Source organism: Asterias rubens, chromosome 5, assembly GCF_902459465.1.
Source record: "Asterias rubens chromosome 5, eAstRub1.3, whole genome shotgun sequence".
NCBI classification, from domain to species: domain Eukaryota; kingdom Metazoa; phylum Echinodermata; class Asteroidea; order Forcipulatida; family Asteriidae; genus Asterias; species Asterias rubens.
The window spans coordinates 2939521-2965329 of record NC_047066.1 but is presented as its reverse complement, the minus strand read 5'-3'; the positions used below and the strand labels follow the sequence as shown (position 1 = coordinate 2965329).

Sequence of the window (25809 nt, the reverse complement as noted above, 5' to 3'; positions counted from 1 at the left end):
AGAAAAAGCTGGTATACATACATACATGTACATGTAGTACATAAAATTTGACTCTTTATTCAGTTAGGAGTCTGTGCATGATCTGATGATATGGGCACAAAAACTTGCTTAGCACAGAAAAATCTTGTTTAGCAGAGACATGTCACCAGCCAATATTCTATAGAGTTTACATTGTTTCGAATGGTAGTTCCCCTACTAATTTTTCGCTCAGCAAAGAGTGCTACAGCCAGTATTTTCAGCAATAACAGCTTTATGAAATTGGGCCCAAAGGGTGCAATTGTTTTTAAACACTGCAGTTCTCAAATTTCCAAGTGCTCTAAGCGGTGAATAGTGCTTGTCAATAGACCGATCCATTAAGCTCCGCCCCATTGCGTATTGACCAATCACAACGCAACGAAGGTCCGACACTAAGGTCCGACATGCGTGCGCGTATTTTGGCGCACGCGTACAAGTTGTGCAGAGAGGCATTGGAGAGCCCCACGTGTTCTTGCTCACACGTGCGTCGTGGGCGGAGCCTACTGGATCGGTCTATTGTTTTCTTCTGATGCCCGTTTGGCTCATGCATTATGCGCATCTTATTATTATTATCATGTGACTATCACATCTTCTTGATAATTTATTTTGAAATACACTTTTGCTAAACACACATTTTTCCGTTGATAAGTTAGCACAAAAGTTTGCTCACTTGTAAACAGTATAGGAAATTGGCGTGTTTACACACAGTGTATATAATATTTGCATAGATTAATGCCAACCATAACAGGAAAATAAAGACATTTACCCACGCAGTGTCGTGCCTTTATTGGCACTTATCAGTGTTAATGGTCATTTTTATCAAATGGTAGGCCTATACCACAAGTAAAAAAAAACACAAAACAGGAAAGCAAATACTTTACATTGAAGATTACATTCCTTGTTGCTATGCAAAAGTTGAGTTTTTGTTCCAGTATAAATAAAGTATCGACCCCAACCCAATTAAAATTTACCCAGTCAGATTCCCTTGTGGTTGATTATTTGATCTGAAAAAAAGTTACATCCCTTTAAGGTGATCCCCTGGTTGCTGCTTCCCAGATTGTAATAAACTTGGTTGTGGTCCCTGGCTACACGACTGTTTTTAAAAATAAAATAATTAAACCAGTTTTTTTTTTGTGTCATTCTGGACCATTTGCCCTTTTATCTTGGTGGTTTTGATAAAATGGTGCATGGTAATGTTTTCTGACTGTTATCATAGAAACCATACGTAATTCAGTTTTTAACTGCAAGTGTCTTTTTTGACAATATTTATGAAATAAATAAGCCATAATAAAAAAAATTGTACCACAACATTTGTGTGTAAAAATGTAGTGTTTTCGGACTACTACACCAGTTCTAGTCCGGAAACACTACATTTTTACATTAAAGACAGTTGGACACTATTGGTAATTGTCAAAGATCAGTCTTCTCACTTGGTGTATCTCAACATATAATATAAAATAACAAACCTGTAAAAAATTTGAGCTCAATCGTTCGTCTAAGTTGCGAGATAATAATGAAAGAAAAAACACCCTTGTCACACAAAGTTGTGTGCTTTCATTATTCAGTTGCTTGATTTTGAGACCTCAAATTCTAAATCTGAGGTCTCAAAATCAAATTCGTGGAAAATTACTTCTTTCTCGAAAACTATGTTACTTCAGAGGGAGCCAATTCTCACAGTGTTTTATACTATCAACAGCTCCCCATTACTTGTTACCAAATAAGGTTTTATGCTAATCATTATTTTGAGTAATTACCAATAGTTTCCACTGCCTTTAATACAGTGTGCATTTAACAAAATGTACACAGTGTTTGCAGTAATAAAATACAGGCCAATAATTTGTTTTTTTGTAAACAAAATATGTTTTCAAGTTTTGAATGTAGTAGGCCTATGTGTGTAATGCATCGTCATCATGTCTGAAAGTACACAGTACAAATTACATACATGTACATGTACATGAGGAATATATCCACATAGCACACACCTACAACAATGCACTTGTGCAATACATAAAGCATTACCAATCGTTATTTTTGACCTAAATGAACTGTTTGGTCATGACATTCTAAGTACATTGTGCTAAATACAACCAACAACTAATGCAAGCAGGAAACATAGTGAAAACTGCATTGAACCAAACGGTTCAACCACACAATTGAAATGAAAATTTCATTTCTCACATCTGTTGAGTTCACAGACTTTATTTCCTTTCAATGTCTGGTAACATAGCTCACACATTTGGTTATAAATTGTATTATGTTTGTAGCGCCAGTCTAAAGACCCCCTCCATTTGCAATAATGCTATAATAATGACAGTGGCTTGATAAATCATTTACCCTTTTTGTTATGAGTATCCAGGCTTAAAGACATCGTTTGGGAATAGGATCAAAAATGGTTGATTTCAATGAAATAAGTGCGTCCATGTATCTGTTTTTGAAGAAATTAGCTTTTTTTTTATATTTGACATTTGAAATAGAAAAGGTGAAATACCAGCAAAACGGATTTAACAGTTAAATGGTTGGGTTTTTTTTGGCACTAAAACCTGGGCCCAATTTCATAGAGCTGCTTTTAATCACAAACAGGAACTAAGCACAAGAAAATCATGCTTACCAGAGTAAGGTTACCAGCCAAAATACCATGTCACTGTATGTAAAATTTGTAACTGACCGGTACACAGCTTATATTTTTGCTTAGGAGCACATTTTAAAACCAACACTTTCTGCTTTTTAAAAACAGTTCTACATTGTATACAGATCCACAATTTCATAAAGTCTTTAAGCACAAACACTTTCTCAGAACAATTAAAGCTTATAACCAGACAAAATGCTATAAGTTGATACTGTTGACTTCGTGCCCCACTCATTTTTTTGTTTGCTCAGCAAAGGAATTTGCTAAGCAGTATTTATCTGTTTTTAAAACAATTTCATGGGCTCTGTTAAAGCAAATCCATCATTCTAAGCAACTTTAGATAATTAATGCTTAGCAAAATTAAGCAGGAAACCAGTCAAATATTGTATGCGACATAGTACTTCAATTCAGCTGGTAATCTTATCCTGGTAGGGGTAGTGTTAAGCATAATTATGGTGTGCTTTTAAGTGCACCATGCTTAGGGCCTAAAACAGGCCTAATATTTCACGGAGGCATTGAAGGCGCTTGCCTCCATGCCCCCTAGTCATTGCCTTGGTGCCCTTGAACTGCTCAATAGAAATTTACAATTTTCTCATAAGGTGCCCTTTACCAAAGAGAAAATGCATTGGTGCCCTTGCCCTTTAAAAAAAACGAAACATACAGTAGCTAATTAGTGACATTAGCTCTATGATGTAAAGCAGGAAATCTGGCCCCGAACACGACATGTTTATTGAAAACTGTCACTCCTACAATTTAGAGGATGGGAATGAATTTACACTTCCTCTATTCCTCTCTTCCTCTCTTCCTTTAACCCTTGTTTTAAATACATGGGCGGTTTGTGGGCAAGTCATGGATGAATCATCCACCAGGCCTGCAGGGTTTGTGAGCCAGCCAGCTGAGCCAGACAGACCACACCATGAACGGTCAAAATTATTTAGGTATAAATAGCACACTTTGTGTTCAAGCAATCATCACCACAAACACAATGACCTTTTATTCCTTACGTATTTAAAGACCTTTATCACAGTGTGGCCATCTTTATTTTACTCCATTCAAACTCATTGTAACCAAACTGAGGCTGGACGAAACAATAGTCTGGTGCCATGTTTGCGTAACGAATGTTAGCATTCATTACTGTTATTGGAAACAGGGAACATGACCAAGATACAGCATGATGCTGTAGGGCCTGATGTTTTTACTCAACTCTGCATGCTACATGTAGGTCGAAATGTCAGGCCACTATGTAGCCCTTTTTTTTGCGTTTATACAATACATTGTGTAGGTCCTTTTGGTTGATAAGCAGTTTGCAACAGGTAATTCTTGTTTTCTCTTAACTGAAAGGTTTTGTTAAATTTTGTATTAAATTTGGTACAAAGATGTGTTTTTAGTTGATTGATTTTTAATTGATTTTCTTGCATGAACAGAATTTTCAAAAGTTTTACCTTCTGAACCCAAAATGGCATTGGAATGCTGTTCTTGATGCTAAATGTTTGATTTTAGAAGCTCAACATAAAAATGTGAAATCTGGAGCATTTTAAAAGGTTTACACATATGTATTTCATGATAAAACAACCTCAAGACTAAACTATTCTAATAGAGTAGTTGTTGATGGCACTGGAAAAAACCCAAAGTGGGCATGATCAAGGTAATGTTCCTTAATTTGACTTAAATGTACATGTAGGAGACTCTCTTAAAAAACGAATCCAAAGACTTTCTAACCATGAAAATAATGGGGAAACCCATCTTGAGATCACAAAAACAATATTTCACCAAACTCAAACATGATTTTCTATTAAGTTCTTGACAATAACCAAAACTAAGGTACTTGTATGTTTCACTTTGGAGCAGAACATACTTATTAGGCAGTTCTCATGATATTGATTTAGTGCGTAGTTTAATATTTATTTTTATAAATAATGAAACCAAGGATGCCTTATAAGTGAACTTAATCACTGTATAACTCGCAAGCCTGAGGAAACCTGTAAACAGCTTGCTCCGTGTGTGAACCAGAACCTGGGTTAACCCTAGCCCTATATAGGACTCTTCCTCTGTACACAGATACAGAGTCCTAACTATTAAGGCCCAATTCTGGGGCGGAAAATTTTCAAAGCTTCTTAACTCAAATCTTACCTGCAACAAGCCACTAATTTCAACAGATTCACATTCTATGGCGGCATACATTTTTCTGCGGTGGGTTTTGGTTGTCATATATTCTTCACAAACCACAAATTTTCATGAAATAATGCAGCTTCCAACGTTAAAAAAATTCCCATTTTGATCGTTTTCTCACAGCTCTTGGACTTGACCCCCACCCCTCTGAGAAGTGGAATTGTCCAGTCTAGGATATCAAGAACTTTGACTCTCCAAGTTCATTGCACTTTGGAGAAAACAGTGAAATAAAACAATACTTTAGTGTGACATGCAGACGATTTCACAAAATGCTAGGATTAATCTCTAGTTAATTCTTAGGATGGGTTCAATGTGCTTAACGACTTCAGCTACGGAATTGAACTCGTCCTAAGTCCTCAGATTAATCCTAAGATATGAAGAGTTTTGTGAAATCGACGGCAGCACTCACTGGCAAGTGTTATCAAGCATGAGTCTATGACGTACAGGAGGGTTAAATTATCACTTACGAGTCTTTGGTGAACTGTTTGCCTCCAGTAAAACCAAATCGATCAGTGGGGTCTTTGGGTCTCGTCGCAGAGGCAACGGAACCATTTAACATTTGTTCATTGGTGTATGATGAAGATGGACTGGGCGGGTCATTGTTTTCCTCCCCAGGCGGGGCATGGTTATTATAATCCTCGCTAGGCGGGGCATGATTATATTCCTCACTGGATGCGATCGACGCCCCGTCAGGTTGGGATTCCGCGACGGTTCCGTGTCCATTACTGATTGCAACATCCATCTCTGATCCTTCGGGAATATGAACTGTTGAAGTTCACCCAGCTAAATCCTGGCAAAGTAACGAAAGGAGAAAACAAATATTTAGTTAAAATTAGTTTAGAAAATATAAAAATATGAGCAGAATAAATAAAAATAAACCAAACTCAATTTATTTTGTAATAAAAAGATCTCCCCATGCCTCACCTTCTCCTGCTCAAATGATTCTTCCAGCGCTGTTGCGTTGTATTTTATTACGATTTATGGCAGCAGGGTAAATCCAGAGGTGACAGGCTAAATCACACCCTTACCCTGGCCTAGTAGTAAACTTTTCTTGCATATTGATCTACCCCCATGCATGATTGAATCTCTCATATGATAAATCAATAAATGCAAATTTGTACAATTTTCTTTAGTCAAATTTTTAGCCAATTTTGGTAGCAAATTTTTAAAGCAATAATATAATACTTGATCAGTTGATAGGGAGGTTTATTGACGTTATTTTGTAGATTATTATCATTAACAACAACGACCCACATCAATTGCCCACCTTCGTCCATCCACACGGCCGGTTCCACTTTTGAAGGTGTGTTTACAATACAGTCAGCAGCCCACGGCCAGCAATGGCCAGTGTTGTTGTGTTTTGTAGGCGGTCCCGGGAGAGGTTGGTTTATTAATATTATAAAACTGTGTGCACACTACCAAATAGAAAATGTATCCACTTCATAAACAATACTTACGATTTTTTGTTAAGCATAACCTCCCTCGCATCCATTTCTGCAGAATCACACAAGCAAATCTGTCATAATATTCCACGATTTATAGGCCTAGGCCCTCAAGATTAGTCCAGCAGTTTACCGTTTCACACTTTGAGTCTACCTACACTGTGTGGCATCAGTCATGCATAATGCTATTTTCACAGGACAGTCTGGTGCTGAGACCGTTCGAGAGTTCGTGTTGATATGGCACTAGGTACAAGTCTGAAAGCGGAAGTCATGGACCAGTAACCCATGCGCACTAATGTTTTGGTTTTAAAGCTCCATCTTGCGCTCGATACACTAGGGAGAATTTAAGTTTGCGATGACCCATTAAATCTGTTCCTTGCTCTATCATTAAAAATTAGCCCACATCTATTGAGGATTTTTGTCGTCAGACTATACTTTACTCATGAACACATGTAAAACAAAGTTAACGCGCAACATTTCTTTCTTTAAAACACAGTTTTTAATCAGTTGTTTTGCATGATAAAGGTTGTTCTGCTTCTCATGAGATTGATAGGGCGCCCTCTCGTTGTCGTTTATTCATAATAACCACTTATTGTTTATCGAGGTATTACATTATCTGATTTCATAGGTGATGTGAATAACAATATGCTCCCGCAATTCTGAGTTACAGTGGTGTGCCACAAAGATCTATGTATTTTAGTCTTGTTTCTATGGGCCTATGAACATTATATCTTTTCATTATTACAGTTTTTAGAAACTTAATTTTTGGTAATCAAAACCAACACACGGTTCCAAAAACCAATGTCTACTTTCCCTTAAAATATTTAGATATCTTTTAAAGTTCGCGAAAGTTAAGGCATAACTGTTTACAATATTGCCCTGATACAAATAATTGTACTCTAAAATGCAAAAGAACGAAAAAGCAATCTTTGAAGAGCCATAATATATGAGGGACAATTCTTTTTTAGTGGTCTTCAACTCTTTATGGTTGAAGTTTACATCTTTTTGAGCAGTTTTCACTCATATTAACATGTCGCCTGATCCGTCGTCACTACGCAACAACTTTAAATCAAGGCTACATTATTACGTGTATTTTTTAAGGCACTATCTGGCACTATTGGTAGTTACTCAAATTAATAATCATCAGCATAAACTTACTTGGTAACGAGCAATGGAGAGCTGTGGCATAACACTAAGAGAAACGGCTCCGTCTGAGTAAAGTTTTGAGAAACGGGTAATATTTTCGCTTCTATATTTGAATCTGAAAAGACTTCAGGCCTGAAGCCTTGTTTAGCAACTTTGATGACCAATATTGGGTCAACATTTTCACAGATTTGTTATTTTATTCATGTTTGGATACACCAGAATACTGTTCTTTGACAATTTACCAACGGTGTACAGAACCTTTAATTAATTTGTCCAATGCATTATGATAAAGTTTGTCCATGTCATGCATGTGTTTTGTTTCTATCAGACAGCATCATGTCAAAACCGAAATTTCTCTTGAGAAAATCCGCCCATTGCAACTGTAAAGGAACGTTACAGAATTGGTAAGAAACACAAATCGTGAAGATCACAGATTTACATAACAATTTCACGGTTTAATGATGATGATAGTAGAAAACATCCCTTGAAATATTTCTGTCTGAAATTTCATATTTGATGAGAAATAAATAATCTAATTTCGCGTTTTGAGTTTATCGCTCAGTGAGCGTTTTATTCATTTTTGTTTTGGCATCGATGCAATGCAAAATTTGTAATCTTATTTTTCACTATTCTCTCGTAACCCAGATGGCCGATGGCGTTCTCAAACTTCTACAGGTTTGTCAGTTTTTGTATAATGTGGATTACATAGAGTGCTTACACTGCCAGCAAGTTTTTTTGCTAGCAAAACCAATTCTGTAATGTTCCTTTAAACAATGGCCTTAGCAACAAGCTGGAATAACAAGGAGGCCGTAAATTATGTCATTTGATGCCCGGCTGGTCTTGGCCTTGGTGCCCCTTTAAAAAGTTCCTTAGAGACTTTCCAACATAAGCGCCTTTTTGAACTGAAATTTGCCTTGGCCTGTCCAAAATGACATGCCAGAAAAGAACTTCACTTCAGACGACGGCATGTAAAGCGAAAACGTTGTTTTCAGATCATTTTTACCATATTGACTATTTTTACCGATAAATGATAGATTTTCCTCATAGAATAGAATTCAATGTAGCCTACGCTAACTTTAAAATAAAATGTAAAGTCTTCATTGAAGGCAAAGTATACGTTTTGTTCTTGAAACCGCTCGATTGTTTTAATCTACAATGAGATGTAGACCTGTTATTCAATAAACTAATAAATTGATTGAAATTGTCACTTTCGCGTTTTTGAGATTTCACCGAAAAGGAGCGGTTACTCCAACACGAAGAATATTTGGCATAAAACCACACTACTTCGAAGTGAAACTTTTCTCCAACATTAAAGGAACACGTTGCCTTGGATCAGACGAGTTGGTCTTGTAAAAGCGTTTGAAGCCGTTTTTTATAAAATGCATATGGTTAGAGAGATATTTTAAAAGTAGAATATAATGATCCACACAAGTATCATTAGAAATTACGTGGTTTTCCTTTTACCTCGTCGACTAACACGGTCGGCCATATGGGAGTCAAATCCCATTAATGGCCGACCGTGTTTGTTGCAAGTGGAAAAACTGGCAATTTCGAGGCAAATTTGTGTGGATCATTGTATTCTACTTTTAAAACATCTTCTACTTATTTATATGTATTTTATAACAAACGGTTACAAACGCTTTTCAAAGACCACTCGACCGATCCAAGGCAACGTGTTCCTTTAATGCTTATACCATCGAAAGCATGCTGCAGGCTTATGACAAAAGTGTTATTGCCATATAGAGTTACCAAGTACTGCACACCTGAAAAGGGGCAACAGCTGATTTGGGTTGGTACAACCATATAACGTGGGACGACTTACGTATGCTGAAAATAATGTGTATGGTTTCTCACTATAGTTTTCTCCTGACTCGCACTGTACGGACTAAAAGCCCAATTTTTATTATTTCATGTATAGGCCAATGGTTGATTGAAAAAAACCACTGCAGACTGACTTTTGTCAGTTCTATGGGAAAGTCCCTTTTCCATCTGAAACAAAGCATTATTTCATTGTCTTTCTCGACACGATGTTCAGACTGTCAGCTAACCCGTGTCTAATAAAGCACTGTGACTACCCAGAGTTACGGCAAGGTTCAAGCCGAATTACAGGCCATGGACTGTGGCTTTGAACTCCAGAGTTGATGATTGTTATTCCCTCCTGGCGGCGGCAATTACAGGGTCTGCCCAAACCGCTGTAGTGCTCGGGGGGGGGGGGCGGAGACTGGGCGGGGATAGACTTGACTCAAGTCCCAATCCCGTGCCATCCCCAGGAAACTACTGTTTTGTGATGCTCTGCATTCCCAAATCTGTTCCGCAGTTTCGGGACCACATTTTTGACGGCGAGCGCGCACTGTATATGTACTATAATTTATGCTACGTGTTGTAAGGTTGGGGTGGTAATGCTTAGGGACCTCTCACACGAGAATGGGACTTGAATCAAGTCTAGGGCGGGGACGGGCGTCAAGCAATCAACATGGGTTTTGGGGCACATCTGTATATTAAAAAGTATTATTATCATCACATGGTTCTACCGCAAACTGAATACGTTGGTACTGGCTCACAAAATGCCTCAAAACTCATGTAACAAAAGAGGGACCTAAATATGAACCGCAGATTCTGTCACTCATACGGCGAATATTGTGTACAAACTACTTCTGATAGCGCCCTCTTTTGAAACATACTTCAGCCAAAACGTTCCTCCATGACAGAGTTCCCTGCTGGCACATAGCATCCTTGCCGGTGGTGTTGCTTATGGAGGTCGAAAAGTGGACATCTGCTTTTCTGCTACAGCTTTTCTGCTATCAGAAAAGCAGGTTGAACGTTGTTTCCTGATGAATTTTTTCACTTTTCTGCTTTTCTGCCACCCGAAACTAAGTGGATTGAATAGATTATTGTTATCACTTTTTCTGCTTTTCTGCTATTATAGTCTGATTTCAGATAAGCAGACTTTTACTTCTTCACCTGAGGGTCCAAAAGTGTGGATTGAACGGTTTTAATAAAGACACTAGGGAACACCATTGGTAATTGTCAAAGACCAGCCTTCTCACTAAAATAACAAACCTGTGAAAATTTGAGCTCAATTGGTCGTCGAAGTTGCGAGATAATAATGACAGAAAAAACACCTTTGTCACACGAAGTTGTGTGCTTTCAGATGCTTGATTTCGAGACCTCAAAATCGAAGTCTGAGGTATCGAAAACACTATTCGTGGAAAATTACTTCTTTCTCGAAAACTACGTAGAAGGAGCCGTTTCTCACAATGTGTTATACTATCAACAGCTCCCCATTATTCGTTTTTTTAAAGGTTTTATGCTAATAATTATTTTGAGTAAATAGTGTCCACTGCCTTTAATTTATTTTTCACTTTTCTGCTGCTAACCGAAAACCGGATCGTTTTGGACCATTTCATTTTTCTTAGTTGGTCCACTTTCGAACCGCTGCTAAAAAACGTTCGACCAACTTTTCGGGAGGCACCGGGTCGAAAATATTCGAATGAGAAAGTAGCTTTAGACGGTGTAGAAAATAAACAAACAAGTTGTTTTAACAGACCCCCTACCCCCTCCCCCCTCCCCTTGCGGGATAAAAAATAAACACACGCCAATGATACTGGCAAATATAAATAGCGCCCTCTGTGAATAGTTAAATTCTCCTTACTAAAATTATTTTTTGCCAAAATGCCCGCCATTCCCTTTCGCAGCTTCTTCAAATTTGTGTAAGTCCGCAAATAAAGTTTAGCCAATTGGAAAAATAACAGTGTAACGATTGGACATTAATCAAGAATTGCGTTCAAGAATATTTTCAAAAGAAAATATATTTTATTGACTTGAGAGAAAATTTACGAGGCGAAAATAGAAATTCCCACCTGAAAGAGCTGGATATAATAATTTGATGAAGTGCATAATGCGCGCATGTGTAGTCGAGGAGTGTATCCATCCGCCATTGCCGTAAAGTTGGTTGCATGTACATGCGAAGAGCCTGAATATTCAGGCCAAAATAGCTGACTTTTACGTCAATATTTGCTCCAAAACGGGGCTGATCCTTCTGTTCCAGGACCACTGGGAGCAGCATTACATAACCCAGCCGCTATGAGCGTCTGATCTCCGTGACTGTCAGAGAAAACGGCTAAAACACTATATTTATCTGCTCCGTCAGCGCAGTGTGAGTGCAACGTACCGATCTGTGGGAAACATGCAAAACCATGGCAAAAGAGGTCGGAATAGGCCGAGCCCAAATCCAAGGTGAGACCACTAAAACAAAAATATGAGCGAAACATATTCCATGGTATGAGACACGAGAAACATGGCCAGATGGATCTCCTTGATATGACCTATCTCGGTGGTTAACCACCGTGTCCAGGCATGGTTTCAAACCGGTGTGAACGTGAACGAAGGCCCGGTGGATAGAGCTAAAATTGTGTGAAGGCGTTTTGAGCGGTATACACAGTCTACCGGTATTTTTCCGTGGATAACGTGTACATGGTCGACGTGTGTTCATTTGTTTGGTTAAGATTGAATGACATCCAACATGTCCACTGGCGCGGCGATCATGTGTACGAACAAATGGCCGCTGCTGTATTGAATGCGTCACGTAGGAATTGGGCCATTTTCTTTGAAGGGTTGTGTGTTATTTGGGCAGACTGGTCATGCTGGTTGGGTCATGAATTTATTACATTATTATAATATTTGTTTTATGCCCCATTGATCATGTTGATTTCCCCTCGAATTTGTACCTTCCTAATTTAATAATGATTTTTGGGGGAAATAGGGATGGGGGAAATGGGTTTTGCTGGGACTAGGCCTACAAAAACACAAAATATTGTCATATGTCTACAACATTTCAGACTAATGTTTGTATGAGCATGAGAGATCAGAGCTTAATTTCATAGCGCTGCTTAGCGGCCGATTTTGTGCTTACTGTGCGATTTCCATTTCATAGCGCTGCTAAACGATAAGCACACGAAAAGGCATGATAACTTTCCGGTGCTACCGCACGAAAATAAATGACGTCACAATGCAAATCCACGGTAAATACGCAATATGGCCGCCCAATTTTTTTGCTAACCTGTAAAATGCGCTAAGGCCTAAGCAAAATTTGTTCTGCTACAGTAAGCATGCAAATTTGCTTATTGTTAAGCAGCGCTATGAAATTGGGGCCTGTTCATGTTGTCAGATTGGTGTTTATAACTTGCCCTTGTGGTAGTTTGCCGAGTTCCCTTGATGGGAAGATCATCTTAAAATGCAAAATATAAAACAGCATTATTGTCAACAACGTTTCTCTCCACAACTTAGGGGAAATATAGCTAAAAATAAACAAAATAAAAATAAAATTTAAAAGCTAAAGGAGAAGAAGACGCAAAGGAAAACAATTTTATAGCCTTAGACTTGTCAGATAAAATGCAAATGTAACATCATTAATAGTTGCGATAACGTAACCCTCCTGCTGATGGCGTAGCCGGAGGGTTACGAAGCTAACGCAATGTGTGCAGGGCGAAATGGTTAAAAATGTAAAATTTCAGCAGATTTGCTCAATTTTTACCACATTTGAAAATCATGACACAAATTCTAGAAACACGAACTTGATCCTCATCGCTAATGAATCCTACAATATCACTCAAAACACCATTGAGGAAATAATTCGGCAGGAGGGTTACGTTATCGCAACTACATCTTTAATGGCTAATTAGAGAGGAGAAAAAAATATATTTCTTGTAAACGAGAAGGCTACATAATTTGTGGCTATGCTTGAGATCCCGTGACTCTGCATATATTAATGTAAGTAGATTCAGCAGCCATGCTCACAAACCGTGACTAAGTAATAAAAAAAATTAATTTTACTTTGCATTGGTGCTAATATGGAGGACTTTACTCAATTGACCATATTGTATGTTTAGATCAGAGCAGGCTTTGATGAGAACCGACATGAAGATGTAGAGTTATGTCAGCCATATACTACATTACATCCAGGGATGTATGCACATAGTGTGAACATTCTTATGACTGTGGGAGAGAATGTGTCGATGAAATTTGCTGACTGGGGGGTGGGGTGTAGGAGCCTGTGTACCGACGGATCAACCAAATGATAATACTTATAGTCTCCACTGTTTCAAGATAGACTCATGCACCCAGCATGTAACCCAACTGTGAACTGTATCCAATGTCAAATTCTACCTCCATGGTCAAAGCAAGAAAAATGAATGTCCTTTTTTTTGGAGGGGGGGGGATGATGATTTTAATTGGCAGAAGGACTGTTTTAAAGTCTGGATAATGGTTCTAACTTCATTTCATGCTATATTTGACGGAGACAAATTATTGAGGAGTGCCAGACCCCCTCTCCTTTACCCCTGGTTTTATCATTCAGGATAACTAAAGATGCCTGGTTATGTTCACATACTAGAATACATGCTGTATTCAACTGTCGTTTGTTGAATGACAATGAATATCAGTAAGTTGAACAAGCACTTACAGAACATCCTATCTCTTTTCTCAAGTGTATTTTGATACTCCAGCAAGGCTCAAAAATGACCCACAGCACCAATTGCTGTGGTGCCCTGTGTAGGGCCAATGATTTTCCAGCTCAGAAAAGTGCAAATTCCAGTACGGTTTGGCAAAAACATGAATTCCGTTTCAGGCACAAAAAATTCCGTTTCATATTTTTTTAATTAGATAAAAGGTTGTTTAATACCCAGGGACACACTTATAAACATCAATTTTAGATAAGTTGCACTGCTGACTTCGTTAAATGTTCATTTGAACTGACAAATTTCGAAAAAATACTATACTGCTGATCGCTGAAACAAAAACATGTACAGTAGTGGAACAGCCGTAAAAAGGTTGCACTGTGACTGCAGTATCAATGCACTTGATGTGATATACTTGATTCCAAGTCTAAAACTGCAGTTGATTCTCTGCATCAGCCACATTGTAGGCTATTGACAGGAGTGTATCCACAAGAGGGCGCTGTTTCAGCATGATCAAAGACTTGGGAACAAGTCTATGGACGTGACCGTTCTCCCTCAACAAACAAAATGTCAGCCACTTTGTTTTCACTTTGGCGACAGAATGTTGACAGTTTACGGTTTTATTTTAGACGTTTTATTTTAAAAGGGAGGGAGAAAATGCAATTTGGGTGAACAAAAATTTTTAAAAACGTGCCGCGAATAATGCCCTTCGCTTAACCATGTTAACAACGTGTGTACATGGTGTGTGTAAAGTCGAACAGAATGATCCACGGTTACGATCTCGTACTTTTTAATGGTCTGATTTCTGATGCTTTTTTAGTTTAACAAAAAGAATCTTAATAAAGAATGCAATTTCAATAGTTTTGGCGTCAAGAAAATTAATCAATCAATTTTTTTTTCCTTCCAATTTTCTGAAATCCCGTTTTCCGTTTCAAAGGGCGGATTCCGCGAATTCCATCCGTTTTCCGCGATCGCGGAAAATCAGTGGCCCTACCTGTGATTGTGATGTGGTGCCCTCTGCAAGGATCCACTACAAACACATATTTTGAAGTGCCCCTCCGAGACCGAAATTCAAGGTCTGCTCAAAAGCATTGAAAGTCACAAATCACAGATTCATTTATAGTCACAAATTTTCACCAAGAAATTGCACATTGAGGTATTTGTTTTCAATGGAAATACGGAAGACCGTCCTGTCATGAGTTTACTGGCTTGAAACTAATATAACTTACCTGGGCCTGCAGGGCCGGTGTTAATTTTGAGCCCCGCCTACATGTACAACATTGTAATCCTCATGCCTGGATGCACAGTAAAAATTATTTTGGTGATCCGCTCCTTTATATTAACATTACAATTGGTATTAAAGTTGTCTACTGACATTCCTATTGTGCAGAAGAATGAGACTGCCTTGATAAGAATGCTAACTACAGTAAACTCATTGTGTTGGCCAGAGTTGTGTCTGAGTGTTTTTTGGACACCCTGTTTTAAACTTGGACACCTTTTTTGTATTTTTCGTTTACTAGTAAGTAGGCCTAAGTGAACAATTTCGACACCCTGTTTTTAAGTTTTCATAAAATTTTGCCCCTTACCAAGTCCTGTCTAAAACCTTGACTAAACTAGCAAACAAGTTGTACTGAAGACCTGTTTCTTTAGTTCCTGACTTGTTTGGACGAAACTCCAGAAGGACATTAAGCTCACAGGCCTGTACGCTTCGTTTTTTAACGTTTGCAAGGACGGGCACCAAGGCATTTTATCCTTGGTAAAGGGCACCCTATGTGGAAATTGTATGTTTCTACTGTTGAGCATTTCAAGGGCACCTAGGCAATTACCAGGGGGCGTGGAGGCAAGGCGTGGAGGCACAAGTAAACTAATACTGATAATGCTTTTACACGGGATGTGGCATACCACCAGTGCGTACTACCGTAATCATTTTTTACTGATGGGTTGGTGAGTTACAAATTGGTGTTGGATTTTGCGAGAGTGAGGAAGGATCCTGTTAGGGTTGGGGTTTGTCCAGTCAGATCTGGTTTGGCGAAACACAAATGTCGTCATCACATTTCACCAGACGAAAAAATTGTGGTATTAGTTGTATGCAAAACAAAATTACTTAATTTATTTGCTAACCGACAGTGTCTGTATGCATGCAGGAATGTCATGAGCATATTTCATGGAAAGGGTTTTAGCAAAAATAAGCAGGGTACATTACACTGCAGTTTATGCTACAGCCAATGACAGAAAAGTTATTTCTAGATTTATGCATTTTTTTTACTATGATTTATTATGTAATTGGTTTGTTGGACGGGGCTCATCAGATTGGAATAAAACCTAAAAGTACATGAGGTTTGAGGTGAGGCTATATACTAAATTGTACACTTACTGTTTCAAATTTGAATAAAACAGAATGCAGTTCTCAAGTTTTGATGGGAAAGGTATAACATATTTCTTTTTCTTTTGATTTTATTACAGGGGTGGGCGAATGGGTGGTCGAGGGCCTCAACCTATTCCGCAGACACGAGAGGTAAGATGGACAACATTGTGTAATGTTCAGGGTTTTTTTCCCTCATTTTTTTTCACTAGTCCGAATGAGTCAACTAACATTTTGGTTCTCTCGCAAGTTTTGTTCAATAGCCCACATGTAATGATACACATTATTTTTTGAAGTGTTAAAAAAACGCCTAAAGCCCGGTTCATACTTCCTGCGAATGCGATACGAATGTTGACGTCACAAATTTGCAGCGAAAAATTTGCAGCAGTTCAACTTTGCTCAACTCACTTGTGAATATCGCTGCGAAAGGAGGGTGTGACGTCAAATTCACGTCAAATTCGCTTCGCATTCGCAGGAAGTATGAACCGGGCTTAAGACATATTGTTGTATAGAACACGGAGGACAGAGAGCAATTTACTAACATGTGCATACTGAAATGCATGGTTGCGATCGCAGCCGCATGTTTGTATTTAATGTTCAGCATTTTCACTTAACTTTTGTTACACTCGCCGGCCGCATGAGTCAACCAAAGTTTTGGGTAGCCCTCAATTTGTTTCACTCGCACACATGTAATAATTCACTCTAACTGTATTTTTGAAGCATAACAAAACGCCTTTGTGTTATTGTTTTGAACATGGAGGAGAGAGCCAGACTAGTGCAAACTGAAATGAACTATTGGGATCGTGACCCCGAGCACATTCAATTTAGTAAATGTCAAGACTTTTCAAAGCATTTTATGAACTAAAAACATCTCTCTGTGGGATTTATCACTGCACGCTTCCTTTTTTCTAACGGGGAACAATTTTTTCACTCGCCCTGCAGAGTCAGACTGATAAGTGAAGAAGGGATTTGACTGACGCTCTTTTCACTTGCATTTGGCGACTGCTCATTTCGACCCGACATTTTTTTATGCCCATCTTGTTTCAGATGAGTGGCTATGTCATGAGTGCTTCTATAGACTTCCACTTTAAAAATGTTCTTTACAATAATTGTTGGTTCCTTACCAATTAGTGTTAGGTATCCCCAAAGGATGTGGTCACCCCCTCGCCCCCCCCCCCACAAAATTAAAACTCAGCGCCAGATTTCTCCTGACGTAGACTGCACACTAAGAATTTTTGGCCTGTATTGTTATCAAGCGTGCTAACTGTGAAACGGGTTGCAGTGGACTATATTCCTGCCTTCCCTCTGTATGGTCCCCAGTACGAATCCCGCTTTGGACTGGGGCTGTGCATGTTTTCAGTCCCGCCATGATTGCGTGGGTTGTCCCTGTTATTGGGTTTCCCTCCCACATCTAAACTAAACACTTCCTCATCGTCTACAATTCATCCTGTTTTTGATGCACATAGGCATGTATGGGCTGTTGGATTGTGTAACAAAAGATGATGACAAAATAGGTAGACCCCAACATTTGGTTCGGTACATTAGTATACAAATATTGAGTAGCTCAGAGTGGAATGGAAGGAATATTATCGCAAGGTAAAATTTTACCGAGCGATAATATTCCTTCCATTCCATCAATATTTGTTTTATATAACTGACGTATAGATCCTTGTCATTTGATGTATTTTATAAGTATAACGTTATGAAAAATCACACAAATTACTGATAACCAAAAATCATATAGCGCCGCGTAGCGGCAACAATGCACAAATCGGATCACAACACAGGTGCTCCTTTGTTTTAGCAGCGGCACGGCGGCGCTGTACTGCCCAAAAACATTGAGAACAAGGATGATCCTAACTGTTGAATGGCAAATGCCATTCCCCATGGGCGAATAGGTCTTTTTGATCGGCGGTGCGGATGGGAGTAATAGTGAATGTCTCGTGAAGTAAGTTCCACCAATCAAATGACAAGGATCTGTATGTAGTTATATAAGACTAGATAGCTCAGTTTGAGCACTGGCATGTCAATCTGGACGTCACAGATTCAAGTCTCTTCTCCCAGTTGGTACCGTATCGTAAACTTGGGTGTGAGCAAAATGGCGATGCGCTTTTTTTCTGTGTTTCTTATATAGACTATGCAAGTCTCGCACGTATTTGAATATTGGGACCTAAACTGCGTTAGTTTGATTCCTCAAGGCCTTCTTGTTTCTTCATGTACGAGGTCTCCAAAACTTTAAAATACGCATTGTAGTAATGAAATATTGACCCGTGAAAAAGCTGATGGACGAGTGAAAATACAATGGTACTCATCCAGCTGGCTGGTCACTGAAACAGATAACCATGTAAATATTTTGACATAGCAAAATGTACAACTGTGAGAACCACGACGCTAGTCTTGAGGACTTGTGGCCATCATGACAGTCGCATCAGTGTTTTAACCCCTTTTCCAAAAGCTCCAGCTATCTCTAGTTGGTTAAGCCTCATGTCAACTATGAGCAAGTTTGAGTGTGCACAACGGTTAACTAAAGGTTGACCATTTGCACTCGAACCCAGGCTGGTTGACCATTGGTTGACAACTGTGGTCGACCATTTGGAACCAGCCTCAAGCCCATGGTTTCTTCACTGGTCCCAACTAAGCTTGGGCGGTTCCAGAAATTTGGGGCTCGGTTCCGGTTCCGAAAAAAAGCTCGGTTCTGAGACATACCCGGTTCCAATTCAATATAAAACATAAGCCGCCCGTCCCGAGCTCACACACACACAATTGAGCCGATCTATTTTAACTGAAAATAACCAAGTTAATCAGACATCGGTCCCGAGCTCACACACACACAATTGGAGCCGATCTATTTTTGACGAAAATACCAGAATACCCATCCCAAGTCAATCAGACATCGTGCCACCGAGCACCTATTCTCCCTGCATTTAAACAAGTCTTTGATTTAGCCGGCAGTACGTCCGTTGTGTAGCAGTACGTCCGTAGTGCAGTATGTCCGTAGTGCAGTACGTCCGTAGTGCAGTACGTCCGTAGTGCATGCAGTGTGTCGTCTCTGTACATACAAGTGTACATGCCTGTACATGCCTGTACATGCATACAGTACTGTGTGTTTTGAATCTGGATATATCGGCAGCCAATCACAACGTGCTGTCTATTTGGACTTTGGACTCTGTTCATGTACATGTATATGCATGAGATATACATGTATAGATGCCTATGCATTGGAGGGGGCTGTGCACTGTGTATGCAGCCACACGTGATAGTTGATACTCATGTCGGCTTGAAGCCTTTGCACACTGTATCTGCGGTCACCGCTTTCAACATCAAGCCTCAATTTCTAGAGCCGGTTCGTCGCAGGATCGGCTCCACAGAGCCTTTTATAGTTGGGACTCGGTCTTTTAAAATCGGAACCGACAAAAGCGGGTACCCGGTTCCACAGAAGAGTGGAACCGCCGGTCCGGTTTTCAATTTGGAACCGGGTAGAACCGGGTAACCGAAGGAACCGCCCAAGCTTAGTCCCAACAGTATGTTCCATTCTAACATGTGTAAAGCACAGAGGGGAACCAGTGACACGAAAAGACGGAAGGTTGACTAGACTTCCAAATAAATCGTTTGAGTGAGTGCATCACTGCGCATGTGCGTTGCTAGTCTATGGTCGACCACTGGTGGACTAAATGTGCGCACTCGAACTTGCTCTATATATGTAACTATTTTTGTATGTAAACTATTTTTTGTATGAGTTGTATTTTTTACTGTAATTTGGCCGTTGGCCACGAATGTAAAAAGAAGTAAACAAAACTATCTATCTAAAATGCTAAACAAATTGTATCAGTTGCTAAGCTCGAAAATCACCAATGTTACTCAATATTGGCATTCATTGTGCACATAAAAAGTTCAGTCTAAATTTGTTGTTATGCAAAATTGCTGGACAAAATTGCTAACTGAATGTACACTGGCCTACTGTCTGCCTAGGTCACTGGCCTACTGTCTGCTTCCATTGATTTTTACATGTAAATACACATGAAAATATTGGCATTATAGCTATTAGGCTGTTAGAATTATTGGCTTTTTAATCCTTGCGACTATTTCTACATCATGACATGTGATGTGCACACTATGTCAGTGATCATATTTCAAGTGAATGGTACATCTAATTACTGATTGTCCTTTTTGACTTTCCATTTCAATTGACTGGAACACGTTTTACGTGCAATGTGAGACTGGAATTGTCCGTTTTGGTAAGGCCTTATAACAATAATTGTTTGTTTCTGGTAACCAGACTGTCTGTAAAAACCTTGCAACTGTAAACATTTTTATCAACGATTGTGACAAAATAAAATATGTCTTCTACCCACTACTCATTTAAGCTTCCAGTCTAAGCATACAGAAATCGTTTTATGGAATATCAAAACATGTTTTGAACAAAACTTAAACAAAAACCAGAAAAACAACATGAAGAAAAATTTACCAATATCTCTGAGTTTCATCTCATGATGGAGTAAACCCAAATTAAAACAAACAAATAAATAAATGAAACCCTTCTCCTCATAAACAGAGCCTGATTTTCTTTCATACTGCATTTTAAAACCATTTTTCCCCCCTTAGAATATTTTTGTTTTGTAAAAATAAAGAATTTCCCTACTTAAGTTAACAATTTTTTTTTTTTTTGAGCTTAGTACCATAAACAAACGATTTCTTTTTCTAGGCCTAATTGGACTAGACAGTCCATAGTGTCAATGAAGTCGTTTGAGAGGGCTCTACGACTTGGACTACTTCTGTGATATGAGCAATTAATGAGCAATTTATTAACCTTTCGACTGTCTGAGGATTGTCTGAGTTCTCTCCATGGACAAGGTAGTGCTGCAATCTAAATTACTGCTGGCCAGTAAACCTACACCCCCCCCCCCCAAAAAAAAAAAAAAAAAAAAAAAATAATAATAATAATAATAATAATAATAAAGTAAATAAATAAATAAAAATAAATAAAAAAGTAAAATAATAATAAAAGAAAAAAAAACAATATTATTTTATGTTGTTTTGATTTGTTAAAGAGTTGCTTTACTGGACACATATTGGTAATTGTGAAAGACCAGGGCCCAATTTCATGGCTCTGCCTACCGCCGAATTCTGCGCTTACGATCACTTTTCCCCGCTTACGTGCAAGCGCCGAATTTCTGCCCTAGCCTTGTAAGCCTAGAATGCCTAGTATCAGGGAGTGTGCACGCGCAGAAGCCAACATTCGCTGCTAACCCGTGAAATACGCTTGCCATAAGCACGGAATTCCCTGCTTCCGTAAGCACCGATTCTTTGCTTATGGTAAGCAGAGCCATGAAATTGGGCCCTGTCTTTTCACTTGGTGTATCTCAACATATTCATAAAATAACAAACCTGTGAAAATTTGAGCTCAATTGGTCGTCGAAGTTGCAAGATAATAATGAAAGAAAAAACACCCTTGTCACACGAAGTTGTGTGCTTTGAGATGCTTGAAAATTATGTCACTTTTTAGGGAGCCGTTTCTCACAATGTTTTATACTATCAACCTCTCCCCATTACTTGTTTCCAAGTAAGGTTTTATGACAATAATTATTTTGAGTAATAACCAATAGTGTTCACTGCCTTTAAAGCACAATGTAGAAAAGCACAACAGAATTATGCTTACCTTACCAGAATAAGCTTACCGTTAAAAGTACCACTTCACATGTACCATTTGTAATTGGTATCCTGCTCATTATTGCTAAGCAGAAATTTGTTTTAAAAGCAATATTTTGTGCTGAAGCAGCTTTATGAAAATGGATGCAGGTCTTCTGTAAAGTGACGTGCTTCAATAATTAAAATATACATGTAAAGGTTAAGTCATTTTGTTTTCGTGGAATGCATTTCAACCACTTTAGGTTATTCCACGTAAAAGTAATTTTGCGCCTATCCAACTCCGAACCCCCGTCCATGCCTCGCTCATGACTTCTTATACGGTTGAAATGATTCAATTTAGTTCAATAATTGAATGAACTTGACTACAGGATTACTCTGATTTCCAGACAATGTTGGAGACTTCATTTGGAAACTGTGGCGTATTTGACCTGCGCCTAATGGATCTTATAGACAATGGCAAAACATCAATCACTCTTTTAGGAATCATGTAAAAAACAAATTCTATAGATGTTTTTTAGCAGCTCCTCAAGGAGGAAATGAAATAATAATAATAATAATGAAAACTTATAAAGCGCACAAATCCACAGAAGTGCTCATGGCGCTAAAATACAAACAATAGCGTTAAATTAATATACAATAACATTAACACAAATTAAAATGTAAACCTAAGTTGAGAGAAATCTAGAACATGTGGTATAGAATACAATAATACAAATACAATATTGCATAATACAAATGCAATATTTAAGAAAAAACATCCTAAAAGGTAACAAAAATAACAATAATTAAACCATTGAATCAAATGCCTGTTTGAAAAGATGTGTTTTCAGTTGTTTTTTAAATTGGGTCAAAGAAACGGATGATTTAACTAGTGCAGGCAGTTTGTTCCATAGACGAGGGGCAGCATGTGAAAAAGATATGTTGTTGCGGAAGAATCGACTTAGGAAACACAATACTAAATGACTGGAAGTTATAGAAGGAATGCACTTTTAAAAATGATGTGATTCAAGTATTTCTTCAATCATTCTATTGTATAAGGAATCATTTAAAAAAAATTGAATTCTATAGATGTTTTTTAGCAGCTCCTGTTGAGGGAAATGAAAGAAATGTTGTGGCAGAATTGACGCAGGAAACTCTAAATTACTGGGAAATATAGCAGGCATGCATTTTTTAAATTTATGTGATTGCATTCTTTCGAATATTTTATTAGGAGTTGTCTAATTTTTAAACATTCTAAAGGCTATAATATTGTTTAGCTGTTCCTGTCGAGGGAAATTAAAGAAATGTTATAGCAGATTTGACAGAAACACAAATACTAAATTACTGGAAAATAAAGCAGGCAATATTTTATCATTTATGTTTGGGGTGGGGTGGGGGAAAGGGTTGGAGGGCAGTCTGTTGGAAGGGGAAAGGATGGAGTTTGGTGTTTCGTCTTTGAATTTTTTTTATACACATTGATACAGACACATAAAAACTGTTCCCTTGGGGTGGGGGTGGGGGGTTTAATTTTTAAAATATTGTTATGCAAGTTCGCCCAAAACAAGGCTAAAAGCCTAGGTAAAGGGCTACAAGGAAGAAAACATAGAAATGCAGAAACTCAGTGGAGCTGAAGGTAGGAATTGATATTCCTCTTAAAAGATGGCAGATCATAGGATGAAGGGAAACATGCACCAGGCAAGGAGTTCCAAAGAGATGAAAGAGATGAAGAGATTTTTGTGCGACCATAATTTTGTTGATAACTTTGGACGATCACATTCATTGCTGTGCTATGAATCACAAAGACTCTACAAGAACATGCCTGGTAAAAATGTACATGAACTTGAAGCAGGCAATATCAATAAAAACACTTAGTTTTCTGCTGGAATGGAGGGACTCATTTCCTTCTGGGATCCTTCCCCATTTTGTTTGTAATGAAATATGGATGAGTGAAAAAGCTGACGGACAACATGTAGTCAAAACACAAGCGTACTCACCCAGCTGGCCGTTCACTGAAAACCCCTGTAAATGCTTTGTGCGTGGATTTAACTGTTAAAACCTAGGTAAATGGCCTACCGACTGTTTCCATTTCCTTCTTGGATCTGACAAAATCCTACACCATATGGTTTGATTTTATTTGTTGTGAAACTGTTCATAAAAACAAAAATAATTTTCACAGCCAGCAAGCTGAATGACATGATTTGTACAAGTTAAAAATTATTCAGATACACTATTCCCTTGGATATGCCCATTTGCCAGGGTATATCAGGGGTAATGCGTGAAAAGGCTGGCCATTTATCCATCCCCAAGGTTGCCCCGGGGAATAGAGAAGTAGAGTGAAAAGGGCTTACCGAAGACCATCTTGTTCTCATGTGAACTCCGCTATTGAGCAGACTGTGAGAAGACACTGTCCGAGTCTGTAAAACAAAGACGCTAATAACTTGCCCTATCTAGAGGAATTGGCAAAGTGGCGATGATCCATCAAGACTTGATTGCAAATGTTTCCTATGAATAATTAAATTCCCATACAAACAAAATCTCGTCAAATATTAGAAGATTGATGTAGGGGGACGTATGGCAGTGGGGGGAATGGTTGATGAAACTGCTGCTATATTAAGCATGCTTGTTCGTTCTGCAGGCCTGTGATTGCGTCTTCGAGGGGGTAAGGCCCTTTTCATTTTGCAAAGGGCACTTCCAATGAAAAATCTTAAAGTCTTTAGCAAACTTTTGAAGGGGGCACCAAGGCCAAGACTAGGGGCAACAGAGGCCGTGGCCTTTGTGTTATTCCAGGCCTGGTTCTGTTTGTATATAATTGGCAGCGCCCCCCGATGAAAATTACCAACCAGTGTCTTTTTGTGCACAATCTAGGCATTTAAGACACCGCAGCAAATGGGGGGCAACCTCAACACTTGCGCGCCCGGGGCGCGTCAGATTGGTCTACAGACTTCATGCACATTAGGTCGTTTGAGTAGGGTGCCCTCGGCTAGAGGTCAAAAGAAGGTACATGTAGCTCATTGGCTGATCCTGTGTGCTGCGCGTACTTATAGCTGATAGTTTTCCATTGTTTCTTGATAGTTTTATCTCTAAGATGGCGGATCGTTCATTTCAATGAAGTTTACTAGTTGCAACTCTCTTTTCCATCAGAATTATCTACAATATAATGTATTGCTCTATGACTGATTTGTTTATGAAGTGATCCCTGGTTTGTTTATTGCTATTCTATGTGCTAATGAACCTGTTTACTAATTGTTTGTTTATGTTTGTTTTCTTTGTACAGATGTACCGTGGTGTTTACAGTGACCAAAACTTTACACATGTTGCAGCGATTTTGAAGGTAGGTTTTTTGTTTGTGAAATGAAAATTATGAATTCTTTTCTCTGGTAATTTTGTTATCTGTAACCCTAAACAATCAGTAACAAAAACTTAAGACCATAAACTTTGTTTATCAATAATTTGAAAATTTCATTGACCGACTTTCCTAACCCAGATTGCAGAAGTTGACTTATATATTTTATAGAATATGATTGCATAACAATTGATGCCACATTGCCACACAAGTGTATTTTTTGTCTACCCATCAACCAGTTTTTCTACTTTTTAACGAAAAAGTTCACAACTATTGAAAATTCCACTAATAATGCACTGTGACCATTCATACAGTTTTTCCTTGAAATTTGGCACTTGAATTTAGCAAATCTTTAGCAGGATGTTTATAAGTACTCAGAATAATTTGTTATCTTTCAATGTAAAATACTATTTGACGTGATTTGTTGGTGTTTTGTGACAGGGATGCACTGTTGTACTCCAAGTGAAATCTGGCTCAATTTACGAAGGGATCTTAACTACTGTCTCAGAACAGGTGAGTAGGTCAAAGGGCAAAGGCCAAAGCAACTAGAGGTCATTCATAATCCATTGATCATCAGTGTTTTTGTTTTTAAAATTGCATGTGGGAATTCTAGAGTGGGTAGGGGA

At 38.5% G+C, this 25809-nt stretch overlaps 2 protein-coding genes across 5 annotated transcripts in view; one reads left to right on the top strand and one right to left on the bottom strand.

The window, feature by feature from the left end:
• Positions 1-6410, bottom strand: part of LOC117290588 (carabin-like) — a 44267-nt gene extending 37857 nt beyond the window's left edge. Inside the window, exons 1-2 of one of the 2 annotated variants that reach the window (XM_033772047.1) lie at positions 6268-6410; positions 5278-5600 (exon numbers count right to left, since the gene is read on the bottom strand). In XM_033772047.1, coding sequence (XP_033627938.1) covers positions 5278-5552 — 275 coding nt within the window. In that variant the 5' untranslated portion in view covers positions 5553-5600; positions 6268-6410. Of the gene's footprint in view, positions 1-5277; positions 5601-6077; positions 6238-6267 lie in introns of those variants that run through there. The other variant, XM_033772048.1, reaches the window with a different exon arrangement.
• A 4936-nt stretch (positions 6411-11346) lies between these two features.
• The window catches only part of LOC117290334 (ataxin-2-like), a 34152-nt gene continuing 19689 nt past the window's right edge, over positions 11347-25809 (top strand). For all 3 annotated transcript variants that reach the window (XM_033771670.1, XM_033771671.1, XM_033771669.1), the window contains exons 1-4: positions 11347-11634; positions 16317-16368; positions 25115-25171; positions 25625-25696. In XM_033771670.1, coding sequence (XP_033627561.1) covers positions 11585-11634; positions 16317-16368; positions 25115-25171; positions 25625-25696 — 231 coding nt within the window. In that variant the 5' untranslated portion in view covers positions 11347-11584. The remainder of the gene's footprint in view (positions 11635-16316; positions 16369-25114; positions 25172-25624; positions 25697-25809) is intronic.